General features: G+C 40.8%; 1 protein-coding gene and 1 long non-coding RNA gene across 3 annotated transcripts; one reads left to right on the top strand and one right to left on the bottom strand.

The window, feature by feature from the left end:
* The first annotated feature begins 1,105 nt into the window (after window positions 1-1,105).
* On the top strand, window positions 1,106-5,096 carry LOC113746369 (uncharacterized). Of its 2 annotated transcripts, XR_003462808.1 has the most exons (5): window positions 1,192-1,226; window positions 1,368-1,430; window positions 3,147-3,209; window positions 4,141-4,237; window positions 4,387-5,096. It is a non-coding gene; the product is annotated as an uncharacterized LOC113746369 (long non-coding RNA). The 2 variants fall into 2 exon arrangements; XR_003462807.1 differs by having other exon boundaries at window positions 1,106-1,430.
* An 11,600-nt stretch (window positions 5,097-16,696) lies between these two features.
* On the bottom strand, window positions 16,697-23,556 carry gcm2 (glial cells missing transcription factor 2). Its single transcript, XM_019271003.2, has 8 exons — window positions 23,319-23,556; window positions 19,760-19,823; window positions 19,292-19,480; window positions 19,103-19,215; window positions 18,841-18,966; window positions 18,480-18,736; window positions 18,102-18,339; window positions 16,697-17,841 (listed from the first exon to the last, which is right to left on the bottom strand). Exons 1-8 carry the CDS (start codon window positions 23,409-23,411, stop codon window positions 17,527-17,529), a joined length of 1,395 nt encoding a protein of 464 aa, XP_019126548.1. The 5' UTR covers window positions 23,412-23,556; the 3' UTR covers window positions 16,697-17,526.
* Window positions 23,557-24,259: the final 703 nt, after the last annotated feature.

Below are 24,259 nucleotides of genomic sequence, written 5' to 3'. Positions count from 1 at the left end.
GATCAACCAATCATGTTTCAGATGTTTAATCCTGGCCAACAGGTACATCCATCATACCTGTGGAACAACAATTAATTCTTCCATGTCTGAACATGATGCTATTGTTTACAGTTTTAGCACTACCATTTAGAAATCTTCTCTCATTCAGATGATTTGCTGAAAGACTACAAGGACAATGTGGCTATGGCAACGTAGTCTGAGTGATATTTCTTATTTCCACAGCATTACTATTATAGATTTAATGCAAGAGTTCTGGAAACCTGGCAGCATATTAGCAACATGTTCAGATAAGCAATGGAAGTAGCTCTATGGACATGCTTATTTCAAGTCTGTCTAGAGCAGTGGATTCAAAGAGGACACGTTCAGAGGAAAAACATGATTTTAAAATGAAAATCAAGTCTGAATAATGAATAACAAGACTGATATTGATAATGCAGTGCTTATGAGTAGGAGGAGGTACATCTTCTGAAGTGAACTGAATTTGATACATTTTTTTTAGACAGCATCTCCTTAATGTTTCTTTCTTTCAGTCAGCCTGTGTATAATACAACATTTTCAAACTATTATTGTGGATTTGACAATGAGTCGGTTTATTTACACTTTGACAAAAGCCAATTGAGTCTAATAGAGAGATAAACGCAGTACTAAGACTATCATTGTGGTTGTCCACATGAATGTTAAAATCACCTACAATAATTACTTTATCTGTTTTAAGGATCAAGCCTGATGCAAATTCCGATAAAAATTCAGAATAAGGACCTGGAGCTCGATATACTGTAACAAATAAAATTGGCTGCAAAGTTTTCCAGGTTGGGTGAGTGAGGCTAAGAACAAGACTTTCAAATGAATTATAATTTAGTTTAGGTTTAGGATTTATTAATAGACTTGAGTCAAATATGGCTCCAACTCCACCACCTCGACCAGTACTTCGAGGAACATGAGTATTATAATGACTCGGAGGAGTGGATTCATTTAAGCAACATATTCATCCTCCTGCAGCCAGGTTTCAGTGAGACAGAACAAATCAATATCATAATCAGATATTAATTCATTGACTAAGACAGATTTAGATGACCAAGACCTGATATTCAGGAGTCCAGTTTTTAATAAGTTTTTATGGTGAACTCCTCTTCTGTTTGTTTTATCTTTAAATAATGTAGGTGGACGGGGGACAGACACAGTCTCTATACTAAAGGACTGGGTGGGCAACTGCTCTTACAAACCAGGTACCATCAGCCAATCAGCTTCACTCTCTGTTAAACAAACCAGGTACCATCAGCCAATCAGCTTCACTCTCTGTTAAACAAACCAGGTACCACCAGCCAATCAGCTCATTCGTTGCCTTCATTCTGTCTTTTGTCTTTCAGAGAGCCATCTTGTGAAGGAACACAGTGACTCACCTGGAGGGCGGGGCCCAGGTAAACAGGAAGGTACTTAAAAGGTCATAACGTCCATCACTGGATGCCGACAGCTCCAGCACCTTTAATCTAATGATCCCTCTAAACTACTTATACATGAAGACAGATTACTTTACATAAAGATGGAGTAATAGATTACTTTTACATAAGGACAGAGTAATAGATTACTTTTCCTGAGCAGCAACACCTTTATTCTGACGAACCTTCTCCACAACCATCTTGTTTTTACACAATAGATTACTTTCACAGAGTAATAGATTACATTACAGAGCGTGATGGAGGCAGGCGAGGCTGAGTTCTTCCTGAAGTCCACAACCATCTCCACTATTGTTAGAGAATAGATTACTTTACCTTAAGGCAGAGTAATAGATTACTTTACTTTTTCTCAGAATTCTTTTTCTAACTTATTCTGAGTTTTAAAGTAAATCTGAGAAAAAATCTGATTTCTGAGAATTTTTTTTAAAGTAATCGATTACTCTGATTACTAATTCTTCTGCCAGAAAACTGACTTTAAAACTTAGAATAAGTTGGAAAACGTCAGAATTTCAAAGTAATCGTTTACTTTCAAAGTAATCAAAATAGTTTTTCTGAAAATCTGTCTTTTCTCTCAGAAATCTGACTTTAAGACTCAGAAAAAGTCAGAATTCATACTTTAAAAGTCAGAATTTCAAAGTAATCAATTACTTTCAAGATACTTTTTTTCCCAGTCAGAAAGTAATAATTCATAGTTTTAACGAAAAAAAAATCTATTACTTTCTAAGTAATCTATAACATTCAAAAGTACTCGATTACTTTCAATGTATTCTATTACTTTCAAAGTAAAAAAAAATCTATTACTTTTATCCTTTTTTCTGAGAAATCTGACTTCAGAAGTCAGTAAGCCCCCAGCAGCCTGAATCATTCCCCATCTCTCTCCTCAGCTGTCTCTATCCGGTAACGCTTGACAAGGTCACGAAAATATCTTAAAGTCAGAATTCCAAAGTATCCATTACTTTGAAAAATACTTTTTTCTCAGAATTCTGACTTTTTGCTCAAGATTCGAACCCTGGGCTGCTGAGCAGCCTGGCTTATTTTGACCTAAACGGACCTATAACTTTTAAAAATAACTGATTGCATTGAAAGTTATAGAATAGAATACTTTTTAAAGTATTAGATTACTATGAAAATATTAGTACTTTTAAATGTAATAGATTACTTTGGATGTAAAGGATTTCTTTGGAAGTAATGGATTACTTATGGAATTCTGAGAAAAAGTCTGATTTATGAGAAAAAGCATTTTGAAAGTAATCCATTACTTTGAAAGCAATCCATTACTTCTGACTTTAAAAGTATGAATTCTGACTTTTTACATATTCTGCGTTTTAGAGTCAGAGTTTTGAGAAAAAAGTCAGATTCTGTGGGAAAAGTATTTTGAGAGTAATAGATCACTTTTTAAAGTTATAGATTACATTAAAAGCAATAGAATCTGAGTATTTTTTTGAGTTTTAAAGTCAGATCTATGAGAAGAAAATACTTTGAAACTAAGATTAGTTTCAAAAGTAATAGATTACTTTAAGAGTAATAAATTAGTTTGACATGAACGAAGAGTAATAGATTAGTTTTACAGTGTAAGTGATTACTTTAAGAGTAATAGATTACCTTTACAGAGTAATAGATTAATCTTTCCGTTTGTTGAACTCCTGTTCTCTCTGTGTGTGTGTGTGTGTGTGTGTGTGTGTGTGTCCTCAGAGGTCACAGCAGGTGCAGGAAGTGATGTCATTCCCCCTCAGGTCGCCGTGGCTGGACCTTCAGGTACAGACTCTGACACGTGAACACGTCTGACTGACACGTGGACTCTGTCTGTCTGTCTCTGTCCGTCTCTGTCTGTGTCTGTCTGTCTCTGTTGACTGACACGTGGACTCTGTCTGTCTGTCTCTGTCCGTCTCTGTCTCTGTCCGTCTCTGTCTCTGTCCGTCTCTGTTGACTGACCTGTGGACTCTGTCTGTCTGTCTCTGTCCGTCTCTGTCTGTGTCTGTCTGTCTCTGTTGACTGACACGTGGACTCTGTCTGTCCGTCTCTGTTGACTGACATGTGGACTCTGTCTGTCCGTCTCTGTCCGTCTCTGTCTCTGTCTGTCTCTGTCTGTGTCTGTCTGTCTCTGTTGACTGACCTGTGGACTCTGTCTGTCTGTCTCTGTTGACTGACACGTGGACTCTGTCTGTCCGTCTCTGTTGACTGACACGTGGACACTGTCTGTCCGTCTCTGTCCGTCTCTGTCTGTCTCTGTCTGTGTCTGTCTGTCTCTGTTGACTGACACGTGGACTCATCCCTCTGTCCGTCCGTCTCTGTCCGTCTCCGTCTCTGTCTGTGTCTGTCCGTCTCTGTTGACTGACACATGGACTCATCCCTCTGTCTCTGTCCGTCTCTGTCTGTCCGTCTCTGCTGACTGACACATGGACTCATCCCTCCGTCTCTGTCCGTCTGTGTCTGTCTCTGTCTGTGTCTGTCTGTCTCTGTTGACTGACACGTGGACTCATCCCTCTGTCCGTCCGTCTCTGTCTGTGTCTGTCTCTGTCTGTGTCTGTCCGTCTCTGTTGACTGACACATGGACTCATCCCTCTGTCTCTGTCTGTCTCTGTCTGTCTCTGTCCGTCTCTGTTGACTGACACGTGGACTCATCCCTCTGTCTGTCTCTGTCCGTCTCTGTCTCTGTCCGTCTCTGTCTCTGTCCGTCTCTTTTCAGGCATGTTACTGGTATACGTGATCATTCCCACAATCCCCCTGCTGCTGCTCATCCTGGTGGCTTCTGGGACATGTTGTTTTCAGATGCTCAGTAGAAGGTAAGACTGGAGAGAAGGTGGTAAGACTCATATGTTACCATGACGATGACATTTGATTGATGGTGACAGTCACTTCATGTTGACCTTATGTTTATTAGCCTGCACATGTGTGCATGTACGTTGTAACCACGGTAACACTCTCCCTACAGTACTCCTCGTACCAAGACCGCTGTCGACCACTCGAACCTTTGGATCTCCAGGACGCCCAAACCGGACACCATGGAGGTCTGAGCCTGTGACATCACAGTGACATCACAGCAAAGAGATGACATCACTTCATGGTTCATCCAATCATCATCTTGGTGTTGTGTTCAGGAGCAGGTGGAGCTTCGAGGATGATGATGTCATCAGTTCATGTCATGGACTTTACTGCATTAGTTACTGATTACTGCGTATTTCTGCTCAGTTACTGCAGATGTAGTACAGAGTACACACAGTACTGCTCATGTCGTTCTGTACAGATACAGTCTACACTTTACTTCCATCTTTTATTTTCTTCTTCACCTCCTCGTTTCCTTCCCTGTGCGCGTTTCTTTCTCTACTTCCTCCATCCTTTCCTTCCTTCCTTCTCACCTTCTTCTGTTCTTTCCGTTTCCTCTTCCGTCGTTGTCTCTGTTTGATGTTTAATTGATCGAGTGCCGTTAATGAAGTGGCAGCGTTTAGCAGCTGAGGGGAAATGAAGCGTCCCTGCGGAGGGGTGGAGACAGCAGGGGTGCGTTTGATTTCAGAGTGAACTTATGAAACGATGTGTAAAAAGGAAGAAGAGAGATTTGAATATGAAGAGATGAAACCTCCATTATTATCATGTAATCCGTCTATCAACATGTAATCAGTCTGTTCATATGCTCACGTTAATAAACACTGAAACATTTATTACGTTTTTGCACTGATTAAAGAGTCGTCAGTGTTTCTGGATTTCCTCCGAGCTGACTTGAACGCACCACTGAAACTCACACTGTAAAACCAAACTTTTATTGTTGCTCACAAACAAACCATTTAAACTGCACACACACATCAGGATTACATTCTCTTCATTATGATGAACTGACTGCTGTGACACGTGACATAAAACGTGATGTGAAGGTTTTTTTTATTTGTCCGTAGCTGCAGAATCCTCAGTTGGATTAAACTGATTCAGGATTTGGCAGAAAGCAAAAAGTTATGAAACCCTGGATATTATTTTATCTACAGTCGTCGATTTCATCCCGTTTCATTCGCAGAGTCTCATTTGGACTTCAGCTCAAATTCAGCTATTTGGAACCGGATGATTCTAACCGCCTCAAGTCCTCGATCAGGAACGCATCTCGAGCCTTGTCAGCCCTGGTTCTGATTCTGGTTGAATCCACTTCTTCTTGGTTTATAATGACGATCCAGCAGCTGGTTTAGAACAGTGTCGACACTGAATGGACAAACTCCGGTTTCTGGATCACCTCTGACTGAGTTCATGCTCAACACAAAGTGTAAAGCTGCAGTTAGACAAGTTCTCCTGGTGCAAAGAAAATGTCCCCGTCATCCTGCTGGTTGGATGACGGCTAACGTAGAGCTGCTATGAATATGAAAACTGCTGCTGCTTCCTGTCTCACACACTCGGACACATGGACTGAAGCAGGACCAAATCACAAGCAGGTTACTCTACTTTCAGGAAGCAGAGACGTAAAGGGTCAGGTCACCCAAATCATGAAAACATTTCCCATGATGCTCTCTGAAATGTCTTTTGTCAGGTTCAAGTACTCCAACATGAAACATCTGCAGAGGTGCAGTCCCTGTTCCACAGGAAGGAAACGAAGCTGCATGAATCCAGAAACACATTGTGCCAAACTCCCCTCAGACATCAGACTGTTGAGCTTAAATGCTTCAAAATGTGAAGAATGAGGCAGACTGAGAATGACCTTGGATCAATGACTTACATGGCTCAGTGAGTTCAGGCTGCAGTGAACATGTTTGAACAGCAGGTAGTGCTGCTGCACCAACAAACACCTGAGACTGGGTTCAAACTTGTGACACCAACACAACACACCAGCTGCTGCTTCATGCTTCCTTCCTTAGTGGGCGTTATAGCGACAGGCAAACGGGACGTTGGCGGTGTTTTTCAATTCATTCAGTGGGGGTCGTGCGTTTCGGCAATGGCAGCCCGCAATGCAGGCATTGCCGCAAAAAACATTGCCAGTGACCGGGAGAGAAGTTGAACCAGATTCAACTTTTGGGAAAACAGAGCCCTGCGTAACATTTACATAGTAACATAAATGTAAATGACAGACTGAAAACAAAGTGTCATATAAGAGAAGATGAGGAGAAGGAGGAGGGTCAGTGAGCTGCATGTTTGAGTGATTTTAGTGATGTTACATCAGACAAAGCAGCTGGTGTCCTCCACCCTTCTGCTCCATCACTGCTCCTTTCATCTTAACCTGACGGGGGAAGAGGAAGGAGAAGGAGATGAGAAGGAGGAGAAGGAGAAGGAGAAGGAGAAGGAGGAGAAGTAGAAGGAGCTGCAGGTTGAAACCAAAAGTGAAAAATTACCAACATTTTGTCTTTTCTTTATTGATTTTTAATGAGGTCTGGTGTAGATTAAATAAAACAAACAATAAAAAAATAACACATTTATGCACCTGCAAACCATAAACATTTATTGATTATTGATCCACAGTGGAGAAATTCACCTGATACAGCAGCTCATAAAATCATAAATATAAAGTAAAATTAGACCTTTACAGATAGGAATCAAGACACCAGAGCACAAACCTGAACCTCATTGTAAGTCAAACCAACATGACAGCAAAGTTTGTATTTTCTAAACTATTTAATTCATGAATGATTCATTATTCATTATTATTATTCATTATTAATTTCACTTTGTTTTTTGGATTTTTAATTTAATATTTAAAATCTCAGACGAATGTTTGAGAGGAAACGTCTGTCACCAGCAGCATGTGGACATCATACAGCTAACAGTAAGTGGCCAGAAATAAGTGGACGGCTGGACAGTTCAGCCTGCATTTGTCTGATATTCAGGATTTCCACAGTGACGTTTGATCCTTTTGTGTCCTTGAGCCCCTCTTGTTTCCTCCGCCTCCTCCTCCTCTTCTTTGCCACTCTGCTTTCATCTTTCAGCTTGTCCACATTCCCTCTGTCCTCCTAATGCCCTCTTGTTGTGTCTCAGTGGTTAAAGCCCACCTGCTCACCTCCTCTCCACCTTTTCATCTCCTCACTGCTGCTCCCTCCGCCTCCTCCACACTCAAACATTGCACTCACGACAGAGTTGACAAAGTTAGACTAGCGAAAAACATTCAACAAGTACTTACATCTTTTACTTCACCAAAAGTACTAATGCCTCAGTGTACTGAATTAAAACATGTACTTATACTGAAAAGAAAAGTACTAATGCCTCAGTGTACTGCATTCAAACATGTACTTATACTGAAAAGAAAAGTACTAATGCCTCAGTGTACTGCATTCAAACGTACTTAGTTAAGTTAAAGTACTTGTAATTACAGATCATCATCGTGAGTTAACAATGTTTTTTGATACCAGTTTCCTGGTTTTGAGTTTCCTGTTTGATTTTGTAGTTCTTCCCTCTCTGTGTGCTATTTCTACTTCCTGCTTTTGTTCCCTGTCCCTCATTAGTCTCACCTGTCCCTCATTAATCTCACCTGTCCTTAATTAGTGTCACCTGTCCCTTGTTAGTCTCACCTGTCTCCTCATTAGTCTCACTCTTCATAAGTTCCTCATTCTGTTGATAACATGTACTATGATCATACCAACGTGTACTTTAGTCGTACTGACGTGTACTTTAGTCATACTTTACCCCGAAAATACACAGCATGCGGAACGGCTGCAGAACGGTTCCGCTCCGGAACGACTGCGTACTTCCATGTCCGCCAACACATGATCCGTTTGTGATGCGCTCAGGTGCGTCTCCGCCGGCTACCGAGCGTTTCGAGAACACACGAGATCTCGCAAATTCGCGCATAATCGCGTGATATTTCCGGCTGTAGTCTCTTTGACTCCTGCGATGACATTCCACGCCGCATCTTTTTTCTGGTGTCCTTATAAAAAGGATGTGAGGGGTCATCAATGATTACACCTGAAAACCCCTCACCTGTTGACTTCAGGTCGGCCCCGCCCATTGTGACGCGTTCTTGAAATGAAACTCGATCCGCGGTGAACACGGAGTATTTTATTTTAAAAAATCAACCGGGGTTTTATTTTGTATTTTGTAGCTGACTTCCTTCCCCTCACGGTCTGCTCTGTGCTGAATTTATGCTCCGTGCTCCGGCTCCGTGAACAACAGAAGCTCTGTACAGGGCCGGTCCTAGCTATGGGCAATGTGGGCGGCCGCCCAGGGCGCATTCTCCGTGGGGGGCGCACGAACGCCCGAAAAAGCAAAAAACCTCGGTAATTTTCGATACCGCTCATTAAGTTACACAGCGGGGACGGAGACTGTGTGAGCTGACGCACTGACTAACATTGAAGCGTATCGGTTCCGTCGCCGTGGCGGAGCCGTTCCGCATGCAGTGTATTTTAGCCTTAAGTCTTTTTAAGATTTCACAGAACATTTTATCTGCAGTCAATTTTACAAATCTCAGAACCATAAAAGAACAAATTCATAACTTACACATACCTGCAGAAGACATTAAAACATATTAGCCTTTTGTCTCTTCCTCTGTGCTCCTAAACATTTAGTGTTAACACCAGGGAGTGCAAGCTCATGCTGCATAGTGTACACGGCTACATGGAAACAAATCGCGCCAAAAACGTGAAACTGAAAACATCATTAAAACTTATATTAACGATCAAAACAACACAAAACAGATTGGTAACATAAAGTATGTAACAGAGAACGATATACACCTAAAAACTGGAGTGGAGAGGGCTACAGAAGCCCAGGATGTATGCGAAAAGCAGAGTGCAGGAAGGTCGTTTCCACAGTACTACTGACGTGTACTTTAGACGTACTGACGTGTACTTTAGACGTACTGACGTGTACTATATTCGTACTGATGTGTACTATAGTCGTACTGATGTGTACTATAGTCGTACTGATGTGTACTATATTCGTACTGATGTGTACTATAGTCGTACTGATGTGTACTATAGTCGTACTGACGTGTACTTTAGACGTACTGATGTGTACTATAGTCGTACTGATGTGTACTATAGTCGTACTGATGTGTACTATAGTCGTACTGATGTGTACTATAGTCGTACTGATGTGTACTATAGTCGTACTGATGTGTACTATAGTCGTACTGATGTGTACTTTAGTCGTACTGACGTGTACTTTAGACGTACTGACGTGTACTATATTCGTACTGATGTGTACTATAGTCGTACTGATGTGTACTATAGTCGTACTGATGTGTACTTTAGTCGTACTGATGTGTACTTTAGACGTACTGACGTGTACTTTAGTCGTACTGATGTGTACTTTAGTCGTACTGATGTGTACTTTAGTCGTACTGATGTGTACTTTAGTCGTACTGATGTGTACTTTAGTCGTACTGATGTGTACTTTAGTCGTACTGATGTGTACTTTAGTCGTACTGATGTGTACTTTAGTCGTACTGATGTGTACTTTAGTCGTACTGATGTGTACTTTAGTCGTACTGATGTGTACTTTAGTCGTACTGATGTGTACTTTAGTCGTACTGATGTGTACTTTAGTCGTACTGATGTGTACTTTAGTCGTACTGATGTGTACTTTAGTCGTACTGATGTGTACTTTAGTCGTACTGACGTGTACTTTAGTCGTACTGATGTGTACTTTAGTTGTACTGATGTGTACTATAGTCGTACTGACGTGTACTCAGCTGACTTGTTGTTCGGTGTGAAGGAGAAAGTGATGGATGACTTTCGGTGTTTACAGTTAACAGCACAGGTACAGGTGAGTGTCCAGGTGTGTGTGCCACTCTCAGGTTACCCTGTGTGTGTATGTTTGCGTGTGTGTGTGCGTGTGTGTGTGTGTGTTTGGATCAAACACTCTCTGCTTGTTGTGTGTTTTTATCGGCTCATTAACTCCAACAACACAAGAGACCGTCTGACCCAACGCCTACGTCTCTTCTTCTGTGGTTCTAACGAGGTCTAGTCTCTTCTTCTGTGGTTCTAACGAGGTCTAGTCTCTTCTTCTGTGGTTCTAACGGGGTTTAGTTGCCCCCATGTTGCCGCCTCGCCCCCATCCATCCTCCATCTTGTTTACTAACAGTCAGATGATGATTATCAGATCAAAGGATGTCTTTAATCCTCACCTGATGACATCATCAGATAACATGATCAGGTGATTCCGATCAGGTAAGTCTGACTCAGTGAAAACTCGCTTTGGGTCTTTAATAAGGACTGATTCGTGTTTGGATGTGTCCATCAGTCAAGTGACGTCTGCCTCAGGTGTATCCGTGTGTCCTTTACCTGTAACCACCAGAAAAAGACTGCACACCTGTTTAACAGCAGCCATCTTGACAGGTCATCACAGGTACACTAAATAAGACTCAGTTCCATTTCGTGCAGCAGAAACTATTTGAGCTGAATGGAACAGAGCCTTAATTAGTGTGATTAGAAACACCTGAGTTTATACCAGTGCTGAGGGCAGTCATGTGATCACAGGTGTGTGATTGTGTGTGTGTGTGTGTGTGTGTGTTAGCGTAGTTAGCGTAGCTGACATTCCTGCTGCGGATCAGTGCGGAGGACAAAGGAACAGCATCCATCATGTGACTGCGTTCAGGTAACACACCTGAGTGACAGACCTGAACCGAAGATACCTGCAGAGCCACGAGAGACATTATCACTGTTTACTTTGATTATCTCAACACAGACAGACAGGTACAGAGAGAGACAGACAGGTAACAGACAGGTAGATAAACAGACAGACAGATGAACAGATAGACAGGTACAGAGAGAGACAGACAGGTACAGAGGAAGACAGACTGACTGGTAGACAGACAGACAGACAGACAGACAGGTAGAGAATGTGCAGCAGATCTGGGGTCAGATCAGTGACTTCTTGTTAAACAGGTGAGTCATAGATCTCAGGTGTGATCAGGACATGAACTGTTTATTGTTTCTGCTCTCCATGAGTCATGTGACTGCTTCACATAAAAACTACACACCTAAAACTGCTGGGTTGAAAATAACCCAATTTGAGTTATTTGGGTAACCCAACGCTGGTCCAAAGTTGGACCTGGTCAACACTGGGCTGTTCTAGACCAGCAGGGTTGAGTTATGGGCTTGACCCAGCATGTTGGGTTGAGACTGTTTACCCAAAAATGGGTTACAAACGACTCTGCTGTTAGGTTAATGTTACCCAATAACTGGGCTAAAATAGAACCATGTTGTTGGGTTAATGTTATACATTTTTAACATTGCTGCATCAGAAACTTAATGCAAAGTCCATCAATTTAAGTACAATACATACAATAAACATACAATAACCTAAATATTAAAAAAGAAAAGGAAAAAAACAACAACAAAGTTCATAGGTTTTTGGCCCCTTCACATGTTCAGTCCACATATTTTGGGAAATTACATCAGTAAAAACTAGAACAATTAAACAGTCAGTTAAAACTGGAATAAATGTAAACAGCAGTTTTTGGTACCTGAACTTAACGGGGTGAAGCAGACGAAAGCTCAACTTGCATCTTAACTAGCTGGGGTGTTGGATGACTCCATCACAGCAAGTTTAGACCTGATCAACTTCATGGCATTGGATTCATAACCTGGGATCTCAAAGATGCATGCCTGAATAAACCTCCAAACCTGTGCACACGGTTTTGGGTAGTTGACATCCAAAACAAAAAATGCTTTAAAGCACCTATCCACCGCACCCAACAGAGATGAGACGATCCCCCCCAACTGCTCGCTGGGCCCAACTAGATGTTTTTTGTGAATGTGTGTGTGACCTCTACCTTTTACTGTTTCACCATGAAGTAACACAGTGTAACACAGAATGTATGTCTATCTCTATGTGAATACCTGCTGAGAGTAAATCAGTGTTTGCAAGAAGGTCTCCAGTCTTCTCATGTAACATCCATCCACAGCGAAAATGGAAAAATATCCCTGCACTGCTAGACTTTGATAGCAGCGATACTAGCGAGCAACACAGAAAAAACAGCTCGAGTCGCAGAGTGAAGTCAAGTTTTTAAGTAATATCTGAGACACAACTATTTGATTACCACATTAATCTACCAAAACTAGATGTTATAGGATAATAATTTAAGTTTTACTTACCATTTACATAGTTTTCTCTGGTCTCAAACTGGAGAGTGATTAATGTTAGCCTCAGCCCCTTCAAATCAAAAGCCCACCCAAAATAAAGGGAATGCAAAATATATTAACATTTATATATATTATAAATTTTTTTGTTTTTTTTTTTTTTTTTTTTAAGATTATTTTTTTGTCTTTTATGCCTTTAATGATAGTACAGCTGAAGATAGACAGGAAGGAGGGGCCAGAGAAAGGGGGAGTGACACGCAGTAAATGGCCGTCCGATGCGGGATTCGAACCGGGGCCAGCTGCAGCGAGGACTGTAGCCTCTTACACACGGGACGGTCAAAATATTTAACAGAACCTTGGGTAAAAACAACCCAATCAGCTCAAAATCAAAAAGATGGGTTATGAATATAACCCAGCATTTTTTAGGGTGTACAATCACTTCTGATTTGACAGTTTTCACCCAATATGACAACTTGTTATTTAAAAGGACAGTTCAGTCTGACTGCTGCTTAGCTTAGCTTAGCATAGTGTCTGGGGGCTATTTATATGTGTATACGTGTGTGTGTGTGTGTGTGTGTGTGTGTGTGTTTCTCTGTTTACTGATTCAGGATTAAATCTTTTAATCTATTTGTTTCCAAATTAAAACAGTTTCTTTTTTTCTTTTCCTGTAGATTTAAACCACAGAAAAAGAACATCATTAAATCACAGAAGAAGTGTTTCTTTACATGTCAGTGTAACCCTTTATTAACGTTATAATAACCTTTAAATAACCTCTGCTGTGTGAGTAACCATGGAATGTTTTGGTTCATCAGTGTGACTTCTTCATGACTTCCACATTATCTGATGTGCTCCCTCCTCCTCCTCCTCCTCCTCCTCCTCCTCCTCAGGTCCGGACTCGTCCCGTCAGTCGGGTTTCGTGTCTTTAAAGATAAACTTCATTCTTTTTCAGTCAACCACAAACACTTCCTGTTCTGTCAAAACAGCAGAAGAAGAAACAGCTGCTGCTCCCTGCACAGGGACACCCACAGACCTCTCACTGGACTTGGACCTGGTACTGGACCTGTACCTGGTCCCGTTGCCCTGTGCTGGCTGTGTAGTTTATGTTAGTTGCGTTGTGGCCCGTCCGTTGGCTCCAGCAGCAGTTTGTTTTGAAGACACTTCAAAGACACCAGCATGTTGCTGTTGCTGCTGGCGGCGGCCATGACGGTCTTGATGCGTACGTGATGTTTGTAAGAGTGTGACAGCGTCGATGATGAAGAGACGAAGAAGATAAAGAAGAGATGAAGAAGAGATACAGCTGGAGGACAAACACGCAGATTAAAAGGCAACAGGTATGACTGGTTTGATCCAAATAAACAACCACGGGTCAGGTGACATTTCCCGACATGCAGCAGGGCCACAACGTTTCAGGAACAAACATGACTGGACATCAGGATGTAGTCATGGAGTGCCAGATGACTGGTTGACTCATGACATGATGACAGGACGTTACAGCTTCAAGTCACTGGTGTGTTAGAGCCCAATGCATGATGGGTAACCTGCTCCATTAATGTTCATTCAGGTTTCAGGTCACGTTAAGACAGAGTCCATGTACGAGACCGGACCGCCTGTTTCTGTGACACAGAGGTCAGACACTCATAGAGTGCTGCTGAGCTACAAATATACGTTAGGAAACAGGAAACACGTCAAAGATCCTCCAGCTGCTGGATCAATGTCTTATCAACATTTGAGTCACAAAAATATCCTGATGTTCCACAGAGCTGTAAACAGGCTGAGAGATGCTATCAGAGCCAAGCAGATACTCATCACACCGGCACTGTCCTGTCTCTTTAAGAAGACGTTTGTATGAGTCCACCGATAAGACTTCTCACGGCACAAAACACAGCCAGGATCAACACACACACACACACACACACACACACACACACACACACACACACACACACACACACACACACACACGGTGTGTTTGTGCAGTTTCATCATTTTAATTTTTTTTATTTTGTTTCCAAAGTTTTGCTTCTTTGCGTTTGAAGCTGATATGATTTTCATTGCTTTCTGCAGCAGATATTTGTTTATAGGGGCCTCCACCCTCATCCGTCCATCTTCTGGCTCTTCTCCAGCTCATGGAGGGAAACTTGTTCTGGATACTGAGACAACAAGCTAGCATCAGCCTCAACCTTCCAGTGAACACGGTCGGACCGAACAGAACCTCTGAACCGGCAGTGTCCAGTCTAACAGTGAACACGGCGACAGAACCTCTGAACCGGCAGTGTCCAGTCTAACAGTGAACACAGCAGTCGGGTTTGGATCCTGGCATCCCGGGCTGAGTCAGTTCAGTTAGCTACACGGCTGACCGAGCTAAGCAGTTAGCGCTTCACTGCTGATCAATGTTTCATCAAAAAGTTTGTGGATCACCTCGGTACTGTGACGTTATTCCCTGTTGGTCTCAGAGGCTGTGCTCCAACCCGGTCCGGTCCAGCTGCTAAACTGTGTAAATCACAGAGAGTTGGAGCAGTCAGAGACATCAGAGGGAAAAGCAGCAAATATATTGTAAATAAAATCTGATCCAGTTTGAATAAAGTTCTGTGGTTCTGGTTCTGTACAGTAATCAGTAAAACCCAGACAGATATGACTGTAGCAGCCCTCACAGTCACTCATAGACTGGATCAAACAAGAAGCACTCCGACAGACACTGGAGGACAGAGGACAGGTATGTCTGTCTGTCTGTCTGTCTATCTGTCTGTCTCTGTTGTAAATCACGACCATGTAGCATCAAATTGAAAACATCCATTAGTGCGGAGCCACATCAGAGTGAGGGGATGGGTGGATAGAGGGGCAGATGTGTGGATGTTTGTAAAGGTATCTCGTGTCAGCAGACGGGATGATTTATTTAGCGCAGAAGAAGAAGAAGAAGGCGAGGGATGAAATGATTTGCGTGTGAAAAAGCAGCAATGTAGATCAGCAAAGAAGAAACTGAAGATAAGACGATAAGAAGACAGGATGAGGTGATTGTTGGAGAAAGGATAGAATTACACAGCTCAGGATTATCTGTACTCAGCTCACCTGGTTTACAGGTGAGGCGTTGGCTGATGAGCTGAGAGCTGCTGAAGTTTCAAAACATTTTATCTGATGTCAGAAAACACATTTCAAATGTCAGCCAATAAGAGAACACGATAGAAACATAACATTGACACACACACAGCTAATTGCTAGCATCAGTATGCTAACACATGCACCTGTGTTCTCACCTGTAGCTGGACCCTTACCTTTATTTGGACTCACACCTGGATTTTCACCTGTGGTTGGACTCTCACCTGTAGTTGGACTCTCACCTGAGCTCTCACTGGTAGTTGGACTCTCACCTGTAGTTGGACTCTTATCTGTGGACTCTCACCTGTAGCTGGACTCTCACCTGAGCTCTCACCTGTAGTTGAACTCTCACCTGAGCTCTCACCTGGTGTTGTCCCTGAACAGTCTTTTATTTTCTGAATTGAATCAAACTTTATTGAAGCTTCAGGTGTGACAGGTGACAGGGTGGGTGGTAGAGGCTGCCTGCCTCTGAATGTGGACATAATGATGTAGTGAATGACGTTATGTAAACTGGAGGGCAGGTAACGAGTGAGACGAGGAAAAGGGCAAAGGATAAAGTGATTTTAATGGAAGCTAGTGAAAGAGAGGAGGAGAAACGAGCAGTCTTAAAGGTTCACCGTGAGGACGGCGGAGTCTCTCCTGTCCTGACGCGTTCTTGTCAAAACAACATTTATTACTCATACAGACTGAAACCAGCCGACGTCCAAACACCAGCCCTTTGATCCTCTGCTGCAGGGTTCTCACTGTGAAGCTCCGGACCTGGGAGGAGACACGGGTCCACCTGTGGATGGTCTTGACACCATGACGACCAGAACGTGATTTTACATCAGCCTCTACATCAGACTGGGTCTGAAGTTTGACACAGAAGCTCTGGATCTAGATACTAATATATCTAACATCCTGTAAATGGTCTAAACGTTTGTTTTGGTTCAATCATTCTTTACCCATATTGTGTTCACCTGCTGGAAGTGTTAATGGTTACCGCTAGGCATTAGCGTTAAATAGGTGTTTTATGAGTAGCACAAACTTGGATTTGGATCCCATATTCCATCTGCTGTCTTTAAACCAACAAAGAAGTCAGAAACAGACAGAAAGCTAGCAGGGCTAAACCCTCTTAGCCTGTCGGGGTAATGAAAACCGGTCAAGAAAACGTCTTTTCAGTCATCATCAGTCAGTATCAGTCATGAATGGGTTAAACAGTTTTATATGTTCACATGAAGAGAAAACAAGCGTTGGACATACCAACAGTTTAATGTGACACAGTTCACAGGTGATGACGTTTGATTCAGCGACAGGTTCAATAAATAAAAGATCCTTTCTGAATGCAGTGACAGCAAATATTTTATATTTTTAATGCTGATCAGAAAACAGGGCACAAAACACACTAATTTCAAATGATCTCCAGCTTTCAGCCCCAGCACATGGTCTTCTTTATGCCAGTAAGGTTAGTATCACGAAACCCAACAGACAAAACCATAAAACTCCCTTTGCTGAGGAAAGCCAAGAGATGTACCTGAAAGCAAGCAGAGCCTTCAGTTAACGTCTTCAGGTCCAGCAGAGTCCTGGTTCTGGTTCTGAAAGGGGCTCCAGAGGGAAACCAGAGCTGGCACATGGCAGATGGAAAAGCTTCCTTTTGGATGAAAGTACATGAATAAACTGTTTTCAGAATGTTTCTCATGGACCAAGGTTTTTGTTCAGAATTTTTTCCTGATGATCCAGATCCTCAGAGCACCTGAACTATCCAGTCACCGTAGTTCAGTCTGTTCAGATCTGTTCAACAGTGGCATTTGCTCACACCGGTAGTCATGGTAACAGTAGTCGTAGTAACAGTAGTCGTGGTAATAGTAATCATGGTAATAGTCATGGTAACAGTAGTCATGGTAATAGTAGTCATGATAGCAGTTGTCATAGTAATGCTGCGTCAGCATTATGTTAGGTAGGTGTAGCAGTAGTCATGGTAACAGTAGCTGTGGTAACAGCAGTAGGGTAGTACTGTGTCAATAGTCGTCATAGCGGTACGTGTTGGGGTAGGCGTAGCGGTAGTCGTAGCTGTCAGCTCGTTCTGTTTTGGTCTGCAGAGGTTCGGGCTGAAATGACAGAGACTTGATGACTCCACCCGACTCTTCCGTCACCTTCACCTCGGTGGAGTACGAGGAGGAGGAAGGATCGTCCATCAGGGAGGAGCAGACAGGGAGGCCTGGTGGTTTGGGTGGAGCACATGGCTGGTAGGATGGGAGGCCGGCAGGAGGTTTAGGACAGGACTGGTAGGAAGGAAGCGCCGCAGGAGGCTTTGGACAGGGTTGATAGGAGACCTGAGGAGGAGTATCAGTATGAATGTGACAGTCAGGTTTCACGGTCCTGCTGCTACGTCTGTCAAGGTGTCCACTTCAACAAACAAGACGCAACATACCTTACACACCTGACTTCACTAAAGGAAGTGACACACATGACTTCTAGTGACCCTAAAGTGACACGCCCATTGCTGGAGACATTACTCTCTTCTCATTGGTTCACAGCTCTCAGATCTAAGTTCTACTCTCTGCATTAGACTCTCCTGATGAACTCTACTGACCTTGGTTGTGGTGGTGATGATGGTTTGCAGCGCTGCGGGCGACCCTGGGGCATTGCTGGGATATCGGCAGGGGTACTCAGCACTGTAGTAGTGGTGGTTATCGCCGTAGGGGGCGGAGCTCTTCAGCAGGTCCTTCCAGCCTGCAGGAGACTTCGTCTGGGGGTCGAAGGAGGAGGAGGAGGAGAGAGGAGCCGACGATGAAGTGGAGGAAGAAGAGGAACCTAGGACCGGGGCCACTCTGTACAAAAACCAGGATCTAGATGAGACTTGACGGTCTACATGTGGTTTAGATTATTACAATCTGAACTCTGGTTTGTTTAAACAACTAGGACCAGTTTAAACCTGTTCAGGAACTGGTTTAGACTGTGTGAGGCTAACCTGGGGTCACAGAGATCAGAGGTCATGGGGTATGAAGGTGAGGTCAGGTATCCTTGAAAGTCATAGCCAGGCCGGCCCATGTAAAGCCTGGGATTGGCTGGTTTCTGAAGTGTGGCCGGGGTATCTCCTAGTGCATTATGTGGGTTGTAGTAGGGCTCTGGGCTCTGGAATGCTGGGTAATGCTGCGGGAAATTTGGCTCTATGAAGGAGATTCTGTCTGATGGATCAACACAGGAGAGAAGGGCGGGGCCCAGAGCCTGCAACAGGAAACAACAAACAAACAAGTAAGCAAACAGAAAACAATAAATAAACTAACAGGAAACAACGAGAACAAACAGCTGCCGTTGTTGTCGTTGTTGACCTGTGTTTCAATGAGTCGTCTCTTGGGCGTGAATGGTGGTGAGCTGACTCGTCTCTTAACTGAGCTTCTTCTGGCTTCAGTCTCGGACTTGGACTCTGGTCTGGGATGATCATGGACACCTTTAGCCTGAAAGACCACAACAGCAGTACATAGTTTAGACCTTAGGATCTGCTAGATAGCATGTTTTATTCTGTTAGCGTGTTTAGCATGGTTTTTGTGTGTTGGCTGAGCTGAGGAGTCAGTAGAGGGTAAAGGGGGTGACCTGGAAGAAGATGGCCTTTCCGTCAACTCTCCAGAAGTTGGTGACGGGGTAACCGCTGTGACCACGACATGGCAGCAACTCCAGGGTGGCGTTACAGCTCGGACACAGTTTCTCTGAAAGGCACAGAATCCAGTTAGGTAAACGCTGACGCAGGTGGAGAATAAACAGCTTCTGTCTTTTCTTTCTTACTCTGCTGCTTCTGCCGGGCCTTGTCACAGATGGCAGGGCGGAGCTGAAGTCTGGAGCCATCGGGCAGCGTGCAACCTCGAGAACAGACCACCACACCAAGACATGACTTCTTCAGAATCTGACAGTTGTGGTTGTTGGTGTTTCTCATCGCCCAGCCGGAAAGATGTCTCTGAGCGTTCTTATCTTCAGCTAAAAACAAACAACACTTAACACTTAAGAGTATGTTCACCAACAGAACCACCACACCGCTTTAAGTTAGCCTGACCATGGCAATGTCTCAGTTAAATGTTAAACTCTGTTAGCTGATAGTTCATCTCCGTTAGCTGAGTTTAGCTCTGTTTATGTCTGTGATTATAATTATTAATAATTATGTCAAATGGATAATAATTGATCTACTCTGTTGTTTGTTACAGAACGATAATCAATAACTCTTATCATATGTTGGATATTAATACTCTAGTTTCTCACCACTGTAGATAAACCGGACGTAACCATCTGTCCACTCCTGGAACGGGTCGAACTGCTTTGTGTCCTGCAGACAAACAGGTAGCGAGACAGGAAGGTTAGTCAGCTGACCTCCACCAGAAAACTTCTTCTTGTTTGGTTTTAATGACAGGAGGCTGACTTTTTTCAGATTTGCTGCTTTACCTTTGAATCATTTGAATGTTGTATTTATATCAAGGTTGGACTAAACAAACATTTTGATGATGTCACTTTTGATTCTGGGTAATTGTGATGTCATTTCTCACTATTTTCAGAATTTTTATAAACCAACAATCAATGGACTCATGGAGAAAATCATCTGCTGATGAATCCAGTACCTCCAGCTCTTCAGAGAGCTTTATAGATTAGAGATGTTAATATATATTTTTTATAGATGTTTTTACATATTTTATATTATATTATAGATGTTTCATTATTTTACCATTATAAATTAGAAATGTTATATTATTTTACAATTATAGTTTATAGATGTTATGGTTATTGTTACCCCCTTATTAATATATATATATATATATTATATATTATATCCAGTCTCGGTGGATGGACTGTCCACAATGGACCTTGAGTCATTCAAGGTTTTGCCCTGTTAAGAGGAAGCTTTTCCTCGCCACTGTCGCCAAGGGCTTGCTCATGGTTAACTGTTGGTCTCTGTAAATAAATTAGAAAGAGTACCAGTCAACTGTTCTGCATGAAAGTGTCATGAGAATACAGAAGTGATGATTTGGCGCTATAGAAATAAAATTTAATTATTTAATATTATTTTAAGCATTTAGATTATAGAGTGTATGAATTTAAACATTATAGATATAATGTTTATATTATTTTACTATAAAGATAGAGATGTTATATTAATTTTACTATTATAGATGATAGTTATGTTAGTAATTAATTTTACCATTAAAGATTATGATGATGAGATTATTTTACAATTATAGATTATAGGATGTTATATGATCTAACTATTATAGATTATAGATGTTATATTATTTTACTATTATAGAGTTAGAAGTTGTATTATTAGTACATTAGAGATTTAGAGATGTAATTATTTTTACCATTATAGATTATAGATGTTAATTAGTTTACCCTTATAGATTATAGATGTATATTATTTACTATTATAGATTATAGATGTTATATTATTTTACTATTATAGATTATAGATGTTATATTATTTTACCATTAAGATTATAGATGTTATATTATTTAACTATTATAGATTATAGATGTTATTTTATTTTACTATTATTGATTATAGATGTTATTTATTTTACTATAGATTATAGGTGTGATAGGATTGATTTTTACTATAATAGATTATAGGTTGTTATATTATTTAACTATTATAGATGATAGATGTTATATTATGTATACTATTATAGATTATAGAGTTATATGTATTATTATATTATAGATTATAGATGTTATATTTATTTTAAATTAGAGGTAGATTATTTAATAACCATTAAAGATTATAGATTTAATATTATAGTTATATCAGTATAGATTATAGATGTTAGATATTTACTATTATAGATTATGTAGATGTTGATATAGTTATTTTTACTATTAGAGATAGATGTTATATATGTGACTATTAGAGAGTATAGATGTTATATTTATTTTAACTAAGATTATAGATTTTTCTATGTTATCTTATTGTTTACTTTATACTATGATTATAGTTGTTTATTATTTTACTATTAGACATTATAGGTGTTTTGTTTTTAACATTATAGATTATAGTGTTATATTATTTTACTGATTATAGCATTATAGGTGTTTTTGTTATTTTAACATTATAGATTATAGATTGGTTATATTATTTTAAATATACATTAGTAGGTGTTTGTTTTATTAACATGATAGATTATAGGTGTTATATATTTTACGATTATACATTATAGGGGTTTTTTATTTTACATTATGATTATAGTGTTTATTGTTACTATTATGATTATATGTTTATATTTTACTATTATACATTATAGTGTTTTGTTATTTTAACATTTAGATTATGGTGTATATTATTTTCATTATACATTATAGGTGTTATTATTTTAACTTGACTCTCTTTTAAGCTGACTCTGGATGCAGCTTTGATGGTTTTGGTTTCAGTGAAAACAAAAATATTAAAACCAGTTTGCACTGTTTGAGCAACAACAGAGTGAAGAGTCGAGTCAGCTGCTTCACACACTCACACACACACACACACTCACAACACACACACAACACGCACAAACCAACCTTCAGATAACCTACACAACGACTAGTTGTTCATCTGTTACCTGAATCATAAAGATTTTTAAACTGATCATCTCATTTAAAATTAGCCGTTGTTTTTCTCAGTTTGATCATACAATTAATTCAAGTCTGTGAAGATACGTCAGGAATGTATATGTATATATAATCACACAGATATACATATACATATAATGGAATTATATATACAGTATATAAAAAATGCATGAATCGATGTTTGGGTTTCCTTCATTATATCATATATTAATCAAACATATAACAATATATAATAAAAATAACATAAATAAATCTTATGTTAGTCATGTAAAATAAAGACATGTCTGTGACTGGACAAACTGATTCTATTTCCTAAACTGTAAAAAACAAAACAAAAACAAAAAACAGTTTGTATGTCAGCTGAATCTACAAAAAAGAACAAATGAATAAAATAAATCAACAATTTGACACGTTCCAGCCATGACTGAATGAAGAAAGTATTTATTTAAATCAGTCTTTCAATCAGAACAGATCTGAACCTCGAGAGACCAAAAAACATGTGAGAGGAACGCAGAGAACACATGTTGATGTTCTGATGTTCTTAAACACTCCAGAGGTGTAGTGGTGTTTGGTTGGAGGCTGTATTTCACAGTGGATTTATGCTGATTTTAAATGACACACAAAGTTCACATTTCACACTCTGTACGATAAAAGTGTCACATTTTCAACTTCAACCAACGAACAACAGACTGAATACATGTAGCATGAACTGTGTTACAATAATAATAATAATGATAATAAAAAAATCAGATGATGAGATGAATCAGTGTGAAACGGATTCTGTGTTCTCTAAATGTTGTTTAATTGTTGTTTTACAGCTCTCTGTTGTCCAAAGGTTTTTCATTTTATAGTGAAATAATTATAATGAATGTGTTTTAATATAATTATAATTAATGCATATAAATGAATGAATTTTAAGTAATTTTAATATTAAATGAATCATCTCAAGCCTCAAACGAACTCTGTTTAAAAAGAATCACCAGATGTTTATTGATCTGATCGGTTACATTTTATTATTATTATTAAATTAATTATTATTATCATCTCTTGTCTTTGTTGACTGTTGAGGAGAAACTCTGTTTTTAGAATATTTTCTAAACGCTGTTTCAAAGCTTGGCGCCACATTCTGACTCTGTAAATGAACTTCATGGATACTTCACAACATTTCCATCAGACTTAGAGGTGAGTCCATCAGGTGTCGGTCCGGTGTCGGCCCGTTTGTTACCTGCGGCAGTTTGGGGTCGTTGATGTCCCACGTGAACTTCATCCCGACCGAGCACACACAGTCCGCCTCCTCGCGCTCCTCTGCACGGGACATCCTCGTGCTCCTGTTCCTGCTACTGGTCAGTCCTCCTGGTGGTTCTGATCCGGATCCTCCAGGTTCAGAAGAAATGAAATTTAAAAAAATGAATGTGAAACGTTTCAAACCGGAAGCTGCTCGCTCGTCCGGAGGCGCGTGCAGCTCCGCTCAGCCTCAGGTACGAATGAACGGACAGGTGAGACGGCGCAAGCTCCCCGCGGGAGGAGGGGGGGGGGGCGGGGCTAACCTCCTTCACCAAACTATGACAATCGATATGATTCTTGATCAGTTTTTGATGACGTCATGGCAGATAAACATTTAAAATTCATCTCGTTAGTTATTCATAATTAATCATCTGGGTCACGTGATAAGTCGAACTGAAAGACAGAGCAGGTCCAGACCGTGGCAGCACCCGCCTGTCAATCAAAGCGTCCACGCTCTTAATCCTGCATAACTTTAAGCCTTAATAACTCACCTGTTCAATATTTCAACAGGAATAAACCCGTTGCCCGTTCATGACGACGAATTTATATACAACTCACCTGTTTATATACAACTCACCTGTTTATATACAACTCACCTGTTCAATATTTGAAGTTGGACTTTTGAACATGGGGACTTATGGAGACTGACTCACTTCTGGAGCCAGCCTCAGGTGGACGACAAGAGGAACTGCATCATGTATTAGAGAACGATCGATGAGTTTCTGTTTCTGAAACACACACACCTGTTCACCCGTGTGTGTGTGTGTGTGTGTGTGTGTGTGTGTGTGTGTGTGTTGTGTAAACACTTCAGTGTTTCTCCTCAAATAAACAAACTCATTAGTCATCAATTAGAGGACATCAGCTCACCTGTCTGAATCACAC

This window comes from Larimichthys crocea, chromosome VIII (genome assembly GCF_000972845.2).
Source record: "Larimichthys crocea isolate SSNF chromosome VIII, L_crocea_2.0, whole genome shotgun sequence".
Classification (NCBI taxonomy): domain Eukaryota; kingdom Metazoa; phylum Chordata; class Actinopteri; family Sciaenidae; genus Larimichthys; species Larimichthys crocea.
Note: the sequence above shows the minus strand (reverse complement) of the source record. Positions and strands in the feature narration are given on the sequence as shown.